This window comes from Balaenoptera physalus, assembly GCF_965194825.1.
Source record: "Balaenoptera physalus genome assembly, chromosome: 1".
Classification (NCBI taxonomy): domain Eukaryota; kingdom Metazoa; phylum Chordata; class Mammalia; order Artiodactyla; family Balaenopteridae; genus Balaenoptera; species Balaenoptera physalus.
This window is the reverse complement of record NC_138882.1, coordinates 161898322-161920073: the sequence shown is the minus strand read 5'-3', so window position 1 is coordinate 161920073 and position 21752 is coordinate 161898322. Positions and strand designations below refer to the sequence as shown.

At 35.2% G+C, this 21752-nt stretch overlaps 1 protein-coding gene across 6 annotated transcripts in view; it reads right to left on the bottom strand.

Annotated features, from left to right (window-relative positions):
* FOXJ3 (forkhead box J3) overlaps positions 1-21752 on the bottom strand; it is a 133084-nt gene that overhangs the window by 3886 nt on the left and 107446 nt on the right. For 4 of the 6 annotated variants that reach the window (XM_082466269.1, XM_082466268.1, XM_082466271.1 and 1 more), the window contains 5 exons: positions 17053-17181; positions 14643-14817; positions 11429-11845; positions 10283-10384; positions 9704-9895 (listed from right to left, as the gene is read on the bottom strand). In XM_082466269.1, coding sequence (XP_082322395.1) covers positions 9704-9895; positions 10283-10384; positions 11429-11845; positions 14643-14817; positions 17053-17181 — 1015 coding nt within the window. The remainder of the gene's footprint in view (positions 1-9703; positions 9896-10282; positions 10385-11428; positions 11846-14642; positions 14818-17052; positions 17182-21752) is intronic. The other 2 variants (XM_082466272.1, XM_082466273.1) reach the window with 1 other exon arrangement.

The following is a 21752-nucleotide window of genomic DNA, read 5'->3' as shown; positions in this document are numbered from 1 at the left end:
TTGTCTCTATTGCCCTGATTTTCTCATCCTTAAAGCAGACCTAAGTGTGCCCTAGCTGATTAACAAAGTGACTGGAGGCACAAAGTGACAGGAAAGATTTGCATAAAGTAAAAGAGCTATATCAAAGGTGATTAAAAACATATTATTTAGAAGATGTGTAGATGGGAAACATAGATCTCATTTAAACAGCATTTCAGAAGGTTCTTAAGTTAATATGCTTTCACTGACAGCAGCCATCAAGTATAATAGCTCCAGAATGTCAATTACATTGCATCCTAATGCAAAATAGAAAGGGAGGGGAGGAAAAATCATGCAACCTCCCACAACAACTCCTGGGGAAGAACCACCATAACACTGGTTTATATTATATGAAACATCCAGAATTCTGGAAAGGCTATTTCCCTAAGGTATTCTAATGTTTCACACAAACTATAATTGCATTCTAGGAATGCTGTAATCAAACTAGAAAACAGCAATCATTTTCCCAGAAGAAATTAGAAAGGGAAGAAAAATCTTCATTTTATATTCATGGTAGGGCACACTATATTTGGCTGCTCACAAGTTTCCACCTGCCACTGGAAAGTCAGACTGTCTCCTCCTTTAAGGTAAGAATTACTAAGCCAAAAAAAGAGAAATGAAAAAAATATATATAAAAACAGATTAATCTCCAATAAAAATTAGGTTTTGTCTTATGACTTGAGTTGTTAAGCATAAGTAGAAAGAGAGCTAAGATTTTGCAGGATGGAGGCTGGGAAGTCATTGGTAAGTGAATGACCGACCATATTACTCAGAGGAGGGCAGCCCCTCTAGCCGGATGCAGCCTTTAAAAGGTACATCAGCCACGAATATGAAGGCTGATCACATTTTCTCTCCTGCAAAAATATACTAGAGCTGTAACTTAGTATAATTTTATTAGTATAACTTTTCTCTTCTTTTCTTCCTAAGTCTTCAGTATGGTAAATTGGTCAGAGAGATCACTTCTGATTTTAAACTTTACTATAAAAAGGCATGTTATCTTGGGAGGCAGTGGCTGGAAGTCAGAACTCTTGGGTTCTGTTCCTGGTTCTTTCTCATTTTCTCTCGTCTCATTTCCTCACCTACTGGATTAGACCGTGAGCCACAGCTACTGAGCCCACGTGCCAAAACTACTGAAGCCCACGCGCCCAGAGCCTGTGCTCCGCAACAAGAGAAGCCACCAAAATGAGAAGCCCACGCACTGCAATGAAGAGTAGCCCCCAATCACTGCAACTAGAAAAAGCCAGTGTGCAGCAACAAAGATCCAATGCAGCCAAAATTTTTTTTAAAAATTTTAATTAAAAAACAAAACCAAAAACAAAAACCCTGAATGTTTGTGAATAGACATCAGCAGGCATGAGGTGATAGATACTTAACACCAGAGCTGATCACACAAAGTGTTGACAAAGGTCAACATGGCTTGGCAGGCCAGGGCTCGTTAAAGTTCTTTTGACTCAGAAGGAAAAGACTAAAGGGGAAGGAAATTGGGAGACAAATAAACACTGAGGGAAAACTATAGGTCTTCTGCATCTGCCAGGCTATGAATGGAGTAGCACTGAGAATCAAGAAGGAGTTGGGGGGACCCTAGAGGGAAAGGAAGTGCTGGCAATAAAAGGGAAAGATGGCAGAAAAAATCAAGAGAATCATAAAAACCAGAACCAAATAATCAAGGTCAAGGATCAAGTAGAGATGACCACAGAAGTCTACTAACAAAGGGCTTTAGGGAAATAACCCAGGATCTCAGCCTAGAGAGAATCTAGAAGAGATGTCTGGCCACTCTGACAGAGGACAGCAGCAGATGGAAAGTGCTTTTTCCATGACCAAGAGTACCCAGTTCCAAAATCAAAAGGTACTTTTGGACCTTTCTTAGAAATTTAGGCCACAAAATTGAAGAAAGTCTTGTTTCACCATACAGCTTTGAAATTGCAGAAAGGACAGCTACTGGCTAGCATGTACAATGGCCTTCTGAAATGGCCTTCTCTTAAGACTGACCCACATCTTCTTCTACCTGTCTTTCCTAGAATTCCCTGATCTGAAGGCAACAATCTGAGCAACACAGGGGCTCACCCCAAACACACATGCATATTGATGGACATATAAACTACTCAAATTCACTTAGTACTTTCAAGGTTGACTGAAATGGTTTAAGGTGATTTGGAAAAGAGAATGTGGCAGCACTTAGAAGGGACAATTTTGGTTGAACAGGGAAAGAAAGGAAGAGAGGAGAACCAAGAGACAATGGACAAAGTATGGTACACCTGGTCTAGGACTTCAAGCAAGCTAGAAAAGTAAGTGATGTATCCTGAAAGGGACAAATTACAGGCTTAGAACCTATCAGAGGACCAAAGATAAGCTGTCCACGTAGAAGAATAGATTAAAAAGATGGAATGGAAGAAGACAAATAAGTAAAAATACATGCCAAATCATAAAGATCTTGATACTTAAACATGAAGATAGGGAGAATTCTGGGAAGATGGTGGAACAAGAATCTAGATAAAATTGCATGGGTAAAATCTAACATAACTAGTTTGCAACTCTGGACTCTCTACAGAAGGTTCACAACTTGCAGAAGAAGGCTTGGTTGGCAAATTGCAGTTAATTTTGGTGAATTTCAGCTCTTAGCACAGATATAGCTACCTATCCCCTCACTCCTACCCCCATGGCAAGCAGCTGGAACAGCTTATACAAACCCTACATGAGCCAGTGTAGGAAAAAGGGTACTGTCCACCAAATACTGGGGGTCTGTGCTCTGAGCACTGATTGTTGCTTCTGATTACAGAGGTGCAGACAAAAAGGAGGGTGGCCATTATTGCTGCATCTCCCCCCAACACTGCAAGCTCCTCTCCTCTGGCTGACCTGATTTCCAGGAGATTTAAAGGGCTGCTGCCCCCTTTCCCCTCTTTCTTTTCTTTTTTCCCCTCTGGGAGCCAGACATTAAAGACTAGGATACTGAAAAACAACTGCATATCCAGGGAAAGTTAGAAAGTGACCACCCATGCCAAAAGAAAAAGCACAGGCTCAGAGAAAACCTGAAAAGATCTTAAGTTTAAACCTTAAGTTGATCCTCAGCACAAGGATAGCCTGTAACAATCAAAAAAACAAAACCAGTAACAAAATCCTGCAAACCCTTGGGAAGAGGAAGAATCTGATTTCCACAGGTATCACATTAACAGATTCAAGTGTATGGTTTTCAACAACAACAACAAAAAAATCACAAGGCATAAAAATAAACAGGAAAGTATGGCCCATTCAAAGCAAAAACAAATCCACAGAAACTGTCCTTGAAAAAAATCCTAAAGGCAGATCTACTACACAAAGATTTTAAAACAACTTTACAGATGTTCAAAGACTAAAGGAAGATGTGGAGAAAATTAAGAAAGCAATGCATGAACACAATGAAATATCAACAAAGAGACAGAAAACATAAAAAGAAACCAAAAAGAAATTCTGGAACTGAAAATTACAATAAATGAAATTAAAAATTCACTTAAGGGACTCAAAGAAGAGCAGGCAGAAGAAAGAATCAGCAAATGTGAAGATAGGATAGGACAATGGAAATTATCCAGGCTGATTAACAGAAAGAAAAAAGACTGAAGAAAAGCAAACAGCGCCTAAGGGACCTATGAGACACTATCAAGCAGACCACTCATGCATTGTGGGAGTCCTCGGAGAAGAGAGAGAAGAGGGGGCCGAAAGAGTATCTGAGCAAATAAGAGCTGAAAACTTCCCAAGTTTGATGAAAGACAGGAATATAAACATCCAAGAAGCTCAGCGAACTCCAGGTAAGATGAAGTCAATGGGACCCACACCAAGACACGTTATAATCACATTTTCAAAGATATAGAGAGAATCCTGAAAGCAGCAAGAGAGAAGTGACTTGTCACATATAAGGGATCCTCAATAAGATTATAAGCAGACTTCTCATCAGAAATTTTACAGGCCAGAGGTAGTGGGCCAATCTATTCAAAGTGCTAAAAAGAAAGTGTCAACAAAGAACCCTATACCTGGTAAAAGTGTCCTTTCAAGAGTGAGAGAGAAATTAAAACATTCCCAGATAAATAAAAGCTAAGAGAGTTTGTTACTGTTAGACCTGCCCCGGAAGATAATGCTCAAGAGAGTCCTGCAGGAAGAAATGAAAGGACACTACACAGTAACACAAAGCCATATGAAAAAAGTAAAGATCTCAATGAAGGTAAATACATGGGCAATTATAGAGATAGCATTATCATAACAATGATTTTTAACTCCACTTTTTGTTCTATACATGATTTAAGAGGCTAAAATGTTTTCTAAAAACTATTAGTATAAAAGCTCATATTATTGTAACTTTGGCTTATAACTTCACATATTGTTTTCTACATGATTTAAGAGATTAATGAATTTGAAATAATTATTAGTCTATGTTTTGGGCCACACAATGTAGAAAAATGTAATTTTGAGACATCAACAACCAAAAGAGGTGGAGGTGGAGCCAAAAAGGAGCAGAGTTTTTGTATGTTATAGAAGTTACATTGGTATAAATTCAAATTAGAGTGTTGTAACTTTAGGATGTTAAATGCAATCCCCAAGGTAACCACAAAGAGCTACAGAATATACACAAGAAGAAAGGAGAAAGGAATTTAAACATTTCACTACAAAAAATCAACTAAACACAAAAGAAGACAGTAATGCAGGAAATAAGGGACAAAAAAGCTACAAGGCATAGCAAAGAAATAGCAAAACACAGAAGTCACTCCTTACCAGTAATTCTTTTAAATATAAATGGATTAAACCCTCCAATCAAAAGACAGAATTGGCAGAATGGATAAGAACACATGATCCAACCATATGCTTACTATAGAAGACTCACGTGAGATCCAAAGACACAAACAGATTGAAAGTGAAAGGATGAAAAAAGATATTCCATGCAAATAGTAACCAAAGGAGAACAGGGATTGTTGTACTAATATAAGACGAAATAGACTTTAAATCAAAAAATGTTACAAGAGATGTCTTGTGAAGTCTTACTTCTTGTAAAGGAGGACATTATAGATCAACAAAAGGTGCAATACAGCAAGAAGACAGAACAATTACAAACATTTATGCACCTAATAACATACTGCAAAACATACGAAGCAAAAACTGACAGAACTGAAAGGAGAAATAAACAGCTCTACAATTACAGTTGGAGACTTAAAGACCCATTATCTCAATAATGGATAGAATAACCAGACAGAAGATAAGCAAACAGAGGATTTAACACAATAAATCAACCTGATCTAACAGGCATATATAGAACATTCTACCCAACAACAACAGCATACACATTCTTCTCAAGTGCACATGGGACATTTTCCAGAACAGACCATATGTTAGGCTACAAATCAAGTCTCAATAGATTTTACCATACAAAGTATCTTCTCTGACCATGGCAGGATGAAGTTAGAAATCAAAAACAGAAGTAAAAATGGAAAATTATCAGATTTGTGGAAATTAAACAACACACACTTAACCAATGGATTAAAGCAGAAATTACAAGGCGAATAAGAACATACTTAGAGATGAAGGAAAACAAAAATACAACATACCAAAGCTTACAGGAAACAGCAAAAGCAGTGTTAAGGGGGAAATTTATAGCTATAAAGACTTACATTAAAAAACAGACCTAAAAAAGAAGAAGAAACAAAACCCAAAGCTAACAGAAAGGAAGAAATAATGAAGATTAGAGCAGAGATAAACGAAATAGAGAACAGAAAAACATTAGAGAAAAATCTTTAACACCAGAAGTTGGTTCTTTGAAAAAAATCAACAAAGTTGACAAACCTTTAACTAAATGGACTAAGAAAAAAACGACTCAAATTACTAAAATGAGAATTGAAAGTGGTGACATTACTATTGATTCTACAGAAATAAAAAGGATAAGAGAGTTCTTTGAACAACTGTAAACCAACAAACTGGACAACCTAGATGAAACAGACAAATTCCTAGAAACACAATATCAACACAGACTGAATCATGAAGAAAGACAAAATCTGAATAGACCTATAACGAGTAAGAAGATTGAATACTTAATCAAAAATTTCCTGTACAAAGAAAATCCCTGGATCTGATGGCTTCACAGGTGAATTCTACCAAACATTTCAAGAAGAACTAAAACTACAGACCAATATCCCTTATGAACCTTGATGCAAAAATTCTCAAGACAATAGCAAAATGAATTCAATAACATAATAGAAGGATTATGCACACCACGCATGACCAAGTGAGATTTATTCCTGGAATACAAGAACAGTTCAACATATGAAAACTGACCAGTGTAATATACCACATTAACAGAATGAAGGGGGCAAAAATCCACATGATCATCTCAACTGACACAGAAAAAGTATTTGACAGAAGTCAACACCTTTCATGATAAAAACACTCAACAAATTAGGAGTAGAAGGAAACTACTTCAACATAACAAAAGCCACGTATGAAAAATCCCATAGTGAACATCATATTCAGTGGTGAAAGACTGAAAGCTTTTCCTCTAAGATCAGGAACAAAGCAAAGATGTCCATTTTCACCACTTCTATTCAACATAGTACTGGAAGTTCTAGGCAGAGCAATTAGGCCAGAAAGAGAAATAAAATGCATCCAAACTAAAAAGGGAGAAGTAAATTTATCTCTGTTCACAGATATAATCTCATACATAAAAATCCCTAAAGACTACACACAGAAAAACTGTTAGAATAAATGAATTCAGCAAAGTAGTAGGATACAAAGTCAACATGCAAAATTCAGTCACATTTCTATATACAAACAATGAACAATCTGAAAAGGAAATTACAAAAACAATTCCATTTTTCAATGAGATCAAAAAGAATAAACTACTGAGGAATACATTAATTACAGAGATGAAAAACTTGTACAATGAAAACTAAAAAACATTGCTGAAGAAATTAAAGAAGACGTAAATAAATAGAAATGCATCTCATGTTCATGGACTGCAAGACAATATCGTTAAGATGTCAAAGCAATCTACAGATTCAATGTAATCCATATCAAAAATCTCAATGACTTATTTTGGCAGAAATAGAAAATCCCATCCTAAAATTCATATGGAAGCTCATGGGACTGTGAATAGCCAAAACTATCCTGAAAAAGAACAGCAAAGCTGGAAGACTCACACTTACTGATTTCAAAACTTACTACAAAGCTACTACAGTCAGACAGTGTACTGGCATAAGACCAATGGAACAGAATAGAGAACCCAGCAATACACACATATATAGTCAAAATGATTTTTGACAAGGTGTCAACACCATTCAATGGGGAAAAGACAGTCTTTCAAGAAATGGTAATAGGAAAATTGGATATCCACACACAAAAGAAATTGGACCCTTATATAACACCATATACAAAAATTCACTCAAAATGGGTCAGACTTACATGTAAGACCTAAAACTTTAAAACTCTTAGAAGAAAACAGAGGGCAAGAGCTTCATGACATTGAATTCCATAATGATTTCTTGGATACTATACCAAAGGCATACACAATAAAAGAAGAAAAAAAAAAAAGACACTAACAACACAGTAAAAAAGAAAACAAAAGAATGGGAGAAAATATTTACAAATCATGTATCTGGTAAGGAGTTAATACCCAGAAATATAGAGAATTCCTAAAACTCAGCAGCAACAAAAACCCAATCAAGAAATGGGCGAAGGACATTTCTCAAAGAAGATATAAAAACTGCCAATAAGAAGATGAAAAAATGCTCAACATCATTAACCATCAGTGAATGCAAATCAAAACTACAATGAGATTCCACTGGAATAGCTACTATTCAAAAATAAGAAAAGAAAATAACAAATGTTGGTGAGGATACAGAGAAAATGGAACCCTTATGACTGTTAGTGGAAATGTAAAATGGTACAGCTGCTGCGAAAAACAGTATGATGGTTCCTCAAAAAATGAAACATAGAATTGCCGTAAGATCTAGCAATTCCACTTCTGAGTATATACCCAAAATAACTGAAAGCAGGGTCTTGAAAAGATCTGTACACTCATGCTCACAGCAACATTATTCACAATAGCTGAAACATGGCAGCAACCCAAGTGTTCATTAACAGATGAATGGTTAAGCAAAATGTGGTATATATTATATATACAATAGCCTTAAAAATAGCCTTATACATACATTCAGCCTTAAAAATGAAGAAAATTCTAACATATGCTACAATATGGATGAACCTTGAAGACATTATGCTAAGTGACAGCCACAAAAAGACAAACGCTGTATGATTCCACTTATATGAGGTACTTAGAATAGTTAAAACTCAAGACACAAAAAGTAGAATGTTGGTTGCCACGGGCTGGGGAAGGGATGAAATGGGTGGAGAGGTCCTGTTGAATAAGTACAGAGTATCTGCTTTACAAAAATGAAAAGAGTTATGGAGATGGATGGTGTTGATAATTGCACAACATTATGACATTATGAATGTATTTAAATACCACTGAACTGCACACTTAAGGATGATTGGGACAGTGAATTTTATGTTATGTGTATTTTACCACAATAAAAATAAATTTTTTGAAATTTATTTTAACAGGAACCAAAAAAGAAGTGACAAAAGGAGAGAGAGAGAGAGAGAAGCTTAAGAGTTATTAAAAAAAAGAGTTTAGTGGCTTAGTATCTGGCACATAGAGGGCATTCAATAAATTCAGTTAATACTAAGTACCTCCTATATATGCCAGGCACTGAATGAGGCTCTTCTATGAATATGATTTATGAAATGAATAAGTCACCAAAATCACACAACCACTGAGACTTTCAAGTTAGGTAAGCTATTCAAGTGGAAGAAGCAAAGATGGAAGATTTCTTTTGTATCAAAAGAAGATTTCACAAATGAAGATTTCACAAAAAGGACTAGGGATCTTGAGAACTTAGAAAGACCAAGTATGTGAAATAACTTAGGATAATGACTGAAGGAAGCCACTCAGGATAGAAAAGAGAGCTTTTTAGCATCAACTCTAAAAACAAGACAATGTACAGAAAAGAAGTCAACGTGGAGATAAAGGCATCAAGAAATTAAAATGAAGAGAGAAAGAACTTGGATATTAAACACAGAATGTAAACTTGAGAAAATTGTAGGCTCTGCAATCAGAGTAAACGAGATGGCTACAAGGGTAAAAAATAAAGGAAGAAAGTGAGATGAAAAAATACAAAGCACAAATTTTGAGTCCAGAGCAAAACATAAATGAGACTACCGTTATGTATACTCTTCATATACACTCTGAACTTTAATTTTTTTTAACATTCTTAGAAGATATATAAAGATGTGTTGATTTTCATTGCAAGTCTATACAAATTTAAATTGGTAACATCTCATAACTATGTTCTTATTAAAATTAAAATGTACATATCTTTAAGACATTCAATTCTTGTTTGGTAACTTGAAAGGTTAAAGTTCACAAAGGAAAGTCAATTATAAACAATAAAATAATCATGTAAATCATGACAGAAAAACATAGTCTCTTTTATCTCAATTTTTCTAAGATATATCTTAAAAAAATTACTTGATTTCATTCATTTCTTAGAAATAAAAAGATATAAATGCATCACTGCTATGCTATCATTAACAACATATCAAGTTGCCCCAGACAGTTACTGAATTTCATATGAATGAGAAAAAGAGAAAATCAAGAAGATAATTAAATCCATACCTGTTCCAATGTGTTGGGAAGGTTTTGTTGGATGCATGGCACCATGACAGACATTCTGCTGAACATTACTCTGTGAGTGGATAAGGCCAGTTTGTGTAAAGAACTGATTAAGAGAAGAACAGAGATCAGCAAATTGAACCTGATCTAAAGACCAGTTCTTGAGATCTGCCTGTCTCATACTCTCCATCAAACCTATGAGGAAAGCATTAGAAATACAGTTAGCATGGTTCTGCAAACACTGCAAAGAAAACAGCACTTCTTTTTTCCAGCCCTCAAAATTTCCACTGGTAATCTTCTGCCCATGCAATGAAGAATGACATTTTAAAAATTATTCAAAGTCTGATTCTTTTAAATGTGGCCAGATTTCCTTCAGAACTCTTGTCTGTGAACCTCCGCTACATCAACTGGCTGAAAGGCTTAATTACGAATTTTGCAAAGTGTTGTTTTTAAGCATACTACCAACTGCAAAAGAAACACTATATAAGGAGATGCTTATTTCCACTAAAAAGAGACTTAAAATCTATTCAAAAACACATGATATGTGTATTTGGTTATAAGTAAGAAGGAACCAATACTCACCTTGGAACTGTGAAAGGTCTACATCTGACCAATTAACACTGCTGGCGATTCGACAGCTTTCTTTTAGCATATCAAGTGTTGCATACCAATCATTTGAAACACCTATAAAAATAATATTGGCAATATTATAAATCTTGGATAGCGAAAGTTTGAGCTGGCCTTACTCCTGATATTGGCCGATCCCAATCCAGTTTTACAAATGGATTCAAACCCATTATATCATGCACTGGGGCAATCTGCTCTGTGAGACAGGCAGGAAAGGTATTATTTCCCTGTATTTTACAAACAAAAGAAATTGAACCTAGAGAGGAGGCATGACTTAGCAAGGCCACTATGATGAACCCAAGACTTGAAGCCAGCTGTACTCTGCACCATTCCAAGAGGCCCCATTCACCTTGTAGTCTATGTCTACGGTACCCTCTGGAGTTCTGCAGTGCAGAGACTGCCTGGTCTGTGAGCAATGTCAGTTAAGCATCTCACCAGAAACCATCAAGACCTATCTTAAGAGCAACAGACATTTTTTTTTCTTTTAAAATCAGGGTATGAATCTATCATTCTAAACGAAATACTTGGCAGGAATATGCAAAGAAAGAAAAAGTGGGAACATTCACTGAATACGTAAATGCAAGGTACTAGACTAGGCATTTCATACTTTGTAACCTCAATATGATCCTCATAACAACACTGTATACCAGTGTTGTTCTACAGCTAACAAAATAATAAGACCAAAAGAGTTAATGCACCAAAGGTCATAAAGAGCCATAATGAAGATTCGAATACAGGTCTTTCAGACATAAATCTATACTCTTTCTTCTATACCACACTAAATCATAATAGACTGCAGACAGACTGTGCATTCCACTCTTCTTTCAAACGCTCACAAAAACACTTGTTTTCCAGAAGAACAAAAGAGTTAAAACCAAAACCTGCAAGGGTTGCTGAGTTTGCCTATGTTACCACATAAACTGTAATCAAGACAATATCCAGGTGAATCTATAGACTGAAGGACTTACAACTCTAGGACTATGGCAAGGAAACACAAAAGAAGATGGATAAGAAGAGTATTGGTAGAAAATATATATAAGCCCCAGATAACAGATCCAAATTCACAGTTAGCCAAACACACGTCAGAAGACAAAAACTTACCAGAATTACAGGATACCTGTTGTGGGGGAGGGGGTGCCTGATGTGTTAACGTCTGATGCTGATGGTTCGGATGGTGCTGTACGTGCTGGTGTGGAGAGGGGTGCTGGGGGTGAGGGGACTGGAGCTGGCTGTGTTGCTGCGGGTGTGGTGCTGGGTGCTGGGGACGCTGTGGATGCTGTGGTAAACCATGCGGTCGATGGGACGGATGTGGAGACGGCTGTGTGTGCATCTGGGGGTGGGACAGTGAGACCTGTGCAACCGAATTACTGCCCGTGGTGTTGAGGCCACTGCCATGACTGTTGGTCAGGCTGCTTTGGTTGCTGTGTGGGTGAGAGCTCACTGTACTGCCGGGAGAGTGCTGATAGGAACAAGAAGTGTGGGACTGCTGGGAAGATTCAGAAGGGATGTTCATCAAACCTGAAAACAGACAAAGCAAGAACACTGATGGTCAAATTTCAGTTATACCTTATGACAAACATTTGCAAAATTATTTACAGAGCAAAGGTATATGCTGTCAGGAAGCGATTTTGGTTCAGTTTAACAAGTATTGATATTGATCCACCACACCCTGGGCTCTGGGGCTACCAAGAAGAAACATCATTCTCTGCCCTCAAGTAGCTCGTGGTCCAGTGGAAGAGACAGACACTTGAGGAGATTACGTCCAACACTGTAAGTACTAAGGCAAAAGTATACAGAGGGAATACAGGAACTCTGCTTCTTCCCCATTTTACCTAGGAAGGGGCTCTGAAATACAGAGAAGCCTTCCTTGAAAAGGCAGTATCTGGGTTGAGTCTTGAAAGATGAGTAAAATGTTAAGGGAAAAGTGGGAGAGGTGTTGGGTCACATTGAGGATGGTTCTCTATAGGTCTGAAGACCTTTGACAAAAGAGGAGGGTAGAAATAAAGCCCAGTTATTTCTGATCTCTTTCTCTGACTACTCCAAAAACTTTAAGTCCAAGATGGCTAGAATCCTTAAGACCAGGCAAAACAAAACAGCCATCTCCACTGCTCTTTTTCATTACTCTTATGGAACATTCTTGAGACAGACACAGTTTAGGGGTTAAGATTACATATTTCTTAACACCAGAAAAGAGGAATTAAAATCTCTGCACCACAATTTACACACTTGGTAACTCTGGAGAATTATTAACCTCTCCAAGCCACAATTACCTCAATTATAAATGGGTATGATAATAGTACCTGCTTCGTAGAGTTGTTGTGAGGATTACATGCCATGGTACAAGTGCAGGCTGCAGGCTTAGCTCAGTAAATATTAGCTGCTATAATGATAATGATGATTAGGCCAGAAGTGCTTAATGTTAAAAATAATGTATGTTTGGTTTGCAGGTAGACACTCACTTTAACAAATCTTATTGCAACATGTAGTTCTATATAACTACACTATTTTCATATCCCAGAAGACAACATATAATGTTTTGCTGAACCAAACACAAAAAAGTTTTACTTGAATGAAATGAAAATAAAGTCCCATACCATACTGTCAGTCAATAAAAGAATCAAAAATTTTAAACAAAAATAAAAGTATTCTCATACTTGTTATTAGGAGTAAAATTATATCAGAGTACATTATAAGATAATCTCAAAACATAATAAATTAAGGTTTTATAGGTAGAAGAGTTAATAAAAGTGCTTGCCTTAACCCTGGGAAAAATGTCATTTATATGGAATCTATAGGGTTACTACAATAAGATGAAAGAAAGCAGTTATTTCATTATCTGTTTCCAATAAAGTCCTAACATTTTAAGAGGGCACCCAGATATAATCTCTACCAACATTTTTAATCCCAAATTGTTTTTAAAATAAAACAAAACAAAATATCTTTCAGAAGCCCAGTATGTAAAACTAATAAATGTAAAGTTGTTTTCTGGGAAGCCATGAAAAGAAACCTGTTAGGTCTCCCTCTTCATCTGCACCCTTCTCTCTGAAACCTCCAGAAAACCCAACAGCTCCAAAGAGAACAATTTGGAAAGCACTGATCTAGTCTAATCTTCTTCACTGTACAATGGGAATGATTAGGTCTAAAGAGGTGAAGTTAACTCAGTTGACTTTATGGTAGAACCTGGACTAGAACCCAGAATTCCTGTCAATCTTCTTTTCTTTTTTTATTAGTGTAATGAAATAGCATTATGGGTTTCAGAAATTGTCACCATTGTTATTTCAAAGCCAGTATTTTTCTACTATGATCAGCAAAGCTGGATCCGCTTAGCAAAGTCTTAGTTTTTTTTTTTTGTACTTTTATAGAAAGAAAATTTAATATAAAATTTGAGAAAATACATGACTCTTACTTTAACCAGAAAACCAACTTCCTAAACAAACTACTGATATTCATCAATATATATAACACTTACATATAACATTAACTTTCATAATATCTGACAATGATATGTATTAAAATGTAAACTCTTTAAAGGCAGGGATTTTTGTCTACTGCCGTGAACAGGTAAACCCTCTGAGTTGGGGTATAAATAGTCAATCTGCCAAACAAAGCAATGCTTCAATGTTTGAGTTCCCAACAATTTCTGACTAGTGTTCATTCTATGGTGGAACAACAATGAGACACCTTGATCCTACTAAATGACTCTGATTAAAATTAAACCAGCAGCTAATAGGACAGTAATACATAATAGCAACAATCTAGCATTTGGTTGAGATGTAACAGTACATCTCAACCAGTATCACTTTTAGTGTTAAATCTGATTTAAGTATGTTGTACAAAATAATGACCACTAACTAATGTGTTCACTTATAAGTGCCGTACATGAAACTGCAAATTTGGTGCTACCATATTCCAAAAGTTATCTCTTTGCTAACAGCAGTCAGAACAGAAAAGCAAGGCACATCTATTCTTGTGGTGCAACATTTACCACTCAAAACACTTCATATGCTAGACATCACTAATTAATCACGGCAGTCTTTCCCACATGGCATAAATGCGGTGTCAGAATCCTTTAACACAATGCTCCAGGACACCACTAGTAATCAAACAAAGTAGGCATGCATGAGGAGATAGATTTATCTGCCATTCTTGTGCTATGATAAAAATATATACAGACTATAGTAAAGGCACAAAGAACCTTCAATCCTTATCATGATGGTAATGTTCTAAGATTAAGGAACTATAACAGCTGCGATGTGAAAATAATTCTTTAAAAATTTTCAATAAAAAATTATAAAAGAGGTATTAAAAAACTCACCTTGTTGACTAAGTGACTGCTCAAAAACTGACTTATAAAGGCTCCGAAATGAGGCACTGAGATCTTCAAAATTATATTCTGAGAAAAGTAGTTGTTTGTCTCGTTCTGGAAGGTTGTACTGTGGCTGTTGTTGAGGAGTTAATGACTGAGAGACTGGTTCTGGATGATTTGTCACCTAACATTAAAAGAAAAAAACTACTAATTTAGTAGCTCTATATGAAAATTGGTTTGTTACATATAAAACTGAAAATATCAGAACAGTTTCTAGAACCCAAAGGAATTAACTTCCCTGTCTTCGGCTTTCCTATCATCTGTTAAGTTGGGTATACATAAAAGGACAGACCACAAATTGTTAACTTAGGTCTTGAAGAATCTCAGAAATCTAATCCAACCCCCACATTTCACAGTAGGGGGGAAGAATTCAAAGTTAAAGGACCTTCCCAAGGTCATAATAAGTGATAAGCTAAGCCTGGAACCCTTCCAGTTTCTGTGGAGTCTTCATCTTGATTTCCACAGAAGCAATTTCATCTCAAACTCACTATACTCTGAAACTACTAACATTTCTCATTCATTTATTCAATTAATCTTTAAGTATTTAAACTCAAATACTGTGAGTCAGGTTGTATGACACTGCCCAAAGCATCAAGGAACTTCAACACACCTAACTCTTCAATGTAGGTAAATTTTTCTTTTTTAAATGATACTTAAGGAAAATAAGAAATGAAGGGTAAAAGACAAAGGAGATTCTGAGAAAAACAGAATGGATCAGGGCCTCGAGCTATGCAAGGAAAAAGAGCACCATGAACACCTAAAAAATAAGAATTATCTCTGAAGACAGCACAACTAGAAATAAAATAAAACATGATCAGCAATATATCTTAAAGATCATATCAAGCAGTAACAAACTACCATTTGGTTTAGTGTTTTGAAAAAATTAAGATATGAACACTGGCTATAAATTTATGCAGCCTTTCAAAATGATGCTTACAAGGAGTCTACAATGACATGGAAAAATACGAGTTTTGTGTAGGGGAATGGCTCCACCACTGGCACATGACTTCATCATTACTGAGTACTTTAATTCATCACCTGATCAGCTAAATACATAATTTTTTTCAGGAAGGGTGCATGAAAACAAGGGTAGGATGCTTTCTAAACTCTGTGTATCAAAGAATTAATGTCTTTTTCTTGACTTCACAACTGAATGAAAATTTGGTGGGCGTAATATTTATAATTCCAAACCTATCCCCTTGACACTCTGTATAAAGTGTTCCATCATCTTCGGGCATTTAGTATTATGGAAGAGAGGTATGATTTGTGTTTCTCTGAATGTACCTTATTTCTTCTGCTAGAGTATCTATGATTACTTCTGAAATTTAAAAATTTGTTATGATGTGTCTAGATATAGTGTTTTTCCCATTAACTTTTCTTAGAACTCAGTAACCCTTTTGTTCTCTATTTCTTCTGAAAACTGCTTCTGTACCAACTATTTGGGGACACCTATAATTCGCAATTCTCCATATCTATCGTATTCTTTTACATAATTGTTATTCCTTTATCTGTTTCTTCTGCATTCTCGAAAAATATTTTAAATTTTTTCCCCCAGAGCACTGTTAACAGTTTTGAGTTGTCTTCTTTCTCTTTTCCTACATTCAAGGTGAGTTTTAAAACTGCTCTCTGAATTTGTTCCCCTCGTGTTATTTTCTTATTTCAGGTCCCCCCTCCCCCTTATATCTTTTTTCTGTGTAAAGTTTTTACCTATTACTCATCTTGGAACAGGGAGAGATCTGATGAGATCAAATTTATACCATGAACAGTGTGGCGCATGGCTCTCTCCAGCTCTGTTCTGTCTACCGGGGAGGACAGTTGCAAGATGATTTGAAAAGAAGTATCTGATAACGGAAGGGTCAGCACAGGCGCAAGAATACTCACACAGGTCCCTTTATAGCATAGCTTTGTTTTCCAGACCCAAACTGAAAATACAAGACTGGTTAACAACTGAGTACCAGGTCATCCTAACCTTTGGGGTTTGTAAAATCCCCTTCTTAGATATGCTTCTGGGAAACTAGGTGATATACATATCCTCTAAGCTCTTTTACCAAGGACTGTAAAATATCATCAAACATAGCTTTAGAAGACTAAAGTAAAAATTCTTTTCCTATTCCAATTGTGTTTCACTTGGACAGAGAACAGATGAAGTAGACCACAATATATAACATTGTACAACAATATATTTGTATCTAACTTGCTAAAATATAATAGAAATCTGCTCTACTTATCTAAGCTAATGATCAATTTGATCAGTGAGAAATATACATCTTCACTTTTTATTTGCATTTCAATTACATTTGGTTCCGTTTTAAGCTCTAAATGAGTACTCAGCAAAGGAGTTAACTTCACCAAGACTTACCGGTGTGTAACTATGCACACTTCCAACACTGTTCAAATTAACAGATGCCAAACTCTGATCTGAGAGACTGTTGTTAAGGCTACTGCGTGGGCTATCACTACCATCCTGATCAGTGTTGTACAATGTTACCTACAATGAAAAGAACAGCAACATTCGAATAAGTAGTTCCTACTATAAAGAGTACTTTTTAAGCAACTCTACAAAAATACAACTAACCTGGTAGATGGAAGGAAAACAAAATGTTACTGGTCTTTCCTTTGGTGTTTACCTACCCCAAATCCATGCTCTACATCGCTAACTCCATGTCCACCATGAAATATTGATAATTTACTTTCAAACTAAAGGATATATCCCATCCAGAGGTACATAAATTCAATTTTCTAAAAGGTATAATTAGTTCATCGACATTTAATAAGAGGGGATTATAACAGATTTTTACTGTTAAATATTTCTATAATGCATAAACTTATTTTTACTCAAGCTTTAAGCAAAATCAGTTTTCTTCTTTCAAAATCTTAGGCATCAAAAAAAAAGACACAAAAAATAGAATTTAGGCATCATAGTGTTTATAATATTGAAAACTGTAAACTTAACTGTCCAACACAATTGTAGAATCATATATATGTGATCTGATTTTTAAAATAACAATAATATGCTAACATATGCATTAGACATGAAAGAACTATGTACCAAACTGTTAACAATGGTTAACTGGCAGGGGGTTGGGTATTCCTGAAGACTTCTGTCACTGATAGTGTATATTTTTACAATGCTTGAGTATGTTTATAATGTGCATTATCATTTTTAATTAGAAACAACAACAAAAAAGATATTTTTAAAACAGAAAACTAGTCTAACTATCCTTTAAAGTTCTATTCAGATTCTACTACCAATTTTCCTTTCTATGCTCCTACTTTCATGGGAAAAATTAATACTTTTGATTTTATGGTGTAACTAATTTTTATCATATTTTTATCCACTACTAGACTGTTAGCAACTTGAGTTCCCCAATAAATAATCATAAGCAGCATAATGTTTTCTACTCAGTATACACATAATAAATACTTGCTGAATTTAACGACCAACTGAGCTATTACCACCCTTCTGTCTGTGCTGAAAATGGGGTCATGCTCAATGCTCATTTGCCAAAAGAGGCCAAAACCTGGAAAACTAGGCATATATGCCTCAATACTTCAGGCAAAACCAAACTGTCTCACATTCACATCAGCTAGGAACAATCATGTGTCTAGGAACTAGTAAGGGAAAAGAGTATAAGGAAAAATGAGAGGAAATAAAACTATGGCAAAGATTTTTCTGGTCAATATTTCCAGCGTAAATTTCATTTTTTAAAAAATCAACCTTATGGGCTCTTAAGCAATACAATATCAGCAAATTACAAGCATCCCATGGTCATTCTGTTGGCTGCTCATTCTCTCCTGTCCATGCTTAGTTACCTATCACTCAAGTCAGAAATACTTCCCACCATCTTGGACAAATCCTCATAGCTAAGGAGGATAAGATTTTTATTAAAATGTAACATATTATGGAGAGGAAAAGACACGAGTTGTTATAGTTTATTAATTATAAAACGGGCATACTCATGGAATCATGTAATCAACAGCAATTCTCAAACTTTGATTTTAGAACCCTTTTGCAGTCTTAAATATTAAGGAGGCAAGGAGCTTTTGTTTATTTTGATATATTTATCAATAACTGGCATATTAGAAATTTAAAAAATTTTAAATACTAATTTAAAAATAACTATTACAAACTCAACTATATGTTAACAAAAAAAATATTTTCTCTCAATAAATAAGTAAAATTAGAAGGGTGCCACTGTTTTACATTTTTGTAAATTTCAAAGACTGGCTTAACAGGAAACAGTTAGATTCTCATATCTGCTTCTGCATTCCATCTGTTGCAATATGTTGTTTAGGTGGAAGTACAGAAAGAAAACCCAGCATCATATATATACATATATATATATATGTATATATATATATGTATATATATGTATGCTTGGAAAAGGGAAGCATATTTTAATAGACTTTTCAGATAATTGTGGATAGTCTTTTTTGATACTACACAAAAATATGACAAGTGACAATTTTTTAAAGATTAGTTGCAATGTAACATCTGAAACCATATGAATAAATTTTCATACTCTTTTACATTATAATCCACTTTCCACCTTGGACTTTGAATGGATCATTTACCCATGCATGATTTTATAACATTATGCATTGGTCATTTGGAAAATATCATTCACTAAGTTATGCAGATCTTCCAAATATTGACATATTTCATTACACAACATCAAAACATCACACTTGTTAACATTACCAATAATCTCACTGGAAAAGTGTGTAAAGACTATGAAGCTATCAGACTCACTGTGGTGGATGTAAGTTTTCCAAACCTGTATGTTTTGCTTAAAAGCTCAAACTTTACCATTGGCAAGAGATACTGTCAACTGTTTTCCTTTAAGTGAGAGGCTTACTTTATTCATTTTCAAGAAAATATCTGCTAAATACCCAAATCTGAATAATAGTGTCAGTTGTTCTTTCAAGTAAAATCAATGCTCCATGAACAAAGTGGCTAGATCAACACAAATGCTCTTCCTTGAAGCAACCACTGTACTTCGGTATACACAGTTTAAGCGTTTTATGCGTACTTCCCATTTCACCACACAGATTCTTAAAAACGTATACTCAAAGGTCACAATTTAATAAAATTATTTTTCCTGCATCATCAAGGATATTCTTAACTAGTATTTTTTTTTTTTAATCTGAAGGGTGTGTGGCTGTGAAGAATACAATGACTACTAGGTACAGTCAGGTGTCACTGCCTTGACTTGTGCTAATGTTTACATATTATTGCTTTTGCTGCATCTGTGAAAACACAAAAATAAAGGAAAAGGCAAATAGCATTTTAGTATTATCATGGAATCCCCAAAAGGGTATTGGTTACTCAGGTGTCCACAGATCACAGAACCACTGATACAGAACATACCTGCACACCAGAAGGCCCACTCATGAACTCTCCCAATCATCATTCACCAGCCAGTCATTATCCATCTGCATATCTCCTGTTACAGGTAACCACCATGCAGACTTCTACCATTAATGACTCGTTTCATACAACGTATATATCCTTTTCTGTCCTTTTGCAGTAAATTTAGCTAAAGGATTACGTAAAGCTTTGTTGTGTGTTGCGTTAGCATCGGCTCTTAATCTTTTGTTACTTCCTTCATTCTACTTTTTAAAACATATTTTATTCTTTTTCATCCAATTGAGAACTTTATCATTTATATTAAGGTCTCAAATCCATCTGAAATTGATTTTTGTGCATGAAAAAATCTCACTTTTCTATTGATTCAGCACCATTTGTTGAAAGACATCACTGAACTCTGTTCCATAATTCTATGTGTCTATTCTTATGCCAATATTACACTTTCAATTATTGTAGGTTTACTCTTGGTATTTGGAAGTATAAATCCTCTTTTATCTTTTTCTTCAACATTTTCTTCAACTACTGTTTACCATTTGGAGTCTCATTTATCTTTCAAAATCAGCTGGTCATTTCCTACTATCTTCCTTCCCCTAAAAAAAGCATTGTGGAATTTTGATTGGGATATTACATCTGTAGATAAACTCAGGAAAAACTGACTTCTTTACAATAATCTTCTCTATGAAAATTATATATCTACTTATTTATACCCCCTTTGTTCTCTCTCAGTAATGTTTTATAGTTTTATGTGCAGAGTTCATCTTTCATTTAATCCTAGCTACCTCAGAGTTATTGCCGGTTTGGTTCCAGACCACTGCAATAAAGCAAGTATTGAAATAAAGCAAGTCACATGAATTTTCTGGTCTCCCAGTGCATATAAAAGTTATGTTTACAATGTACTGTAGTCTACTAAGTGTGTAATAGCATTATGTCTACAGAAACAATGTATATACCTTAATTTAAAAATACTTTATTGGTAAAAAATGTTAACCATCAGCTGGCAACACAGGGTTGCCACAAACCTTCAATTTGTAAAAAGCCCAATATCTGGGGAGCACAATACAGCTAAGCACAATAAAATGAGGTATCTCTGTACTTGATGTTTTTTAATGTTAATTTAAGTATTATCTTTTAAATTGTATTTTCTAACTGTCCATGGCTAACACAGAAAAATAACTGACTTCTAAAATCCAACACTGATCTAATATTGACACCTTGGTAAATTCACTTATTAATTCCAAGAGTTTATCTGTAGATTCTGTTGAATTTTCCATATGAATAATGATGTCTTCTGTGAACAATGGCTTTACTTTTGCCTTCCCATATTTTTTTGCTTTACAGTTATCCTTTAAAGAGATTTACATTTTTTTAAAAAAAGTTTTACATTTATCCACATAGTTATCATTTCTGGTGTCCTTAATTGCTCTGTGTAGATCCTGATTTACATCAGGAACTTCAATTACACATATTATAGGTTGCCTGAAGCTGTCCCCACAGCTCACTAATACTCTATTTACTTTCTTACAGTCTTTTCTCTGTGTTTCACTTTGGATAGCTTTTATTGCTATATCTTCAAGTTCACATCTTTCCTTCTACAATGCCTAATCTGCTGTTAATCCCATCTAGTTTATTTTTCAACTGGGACATATTTTTATCCCTAAGGAGTTTGCTTTGGGTTTTTAAATATCTTC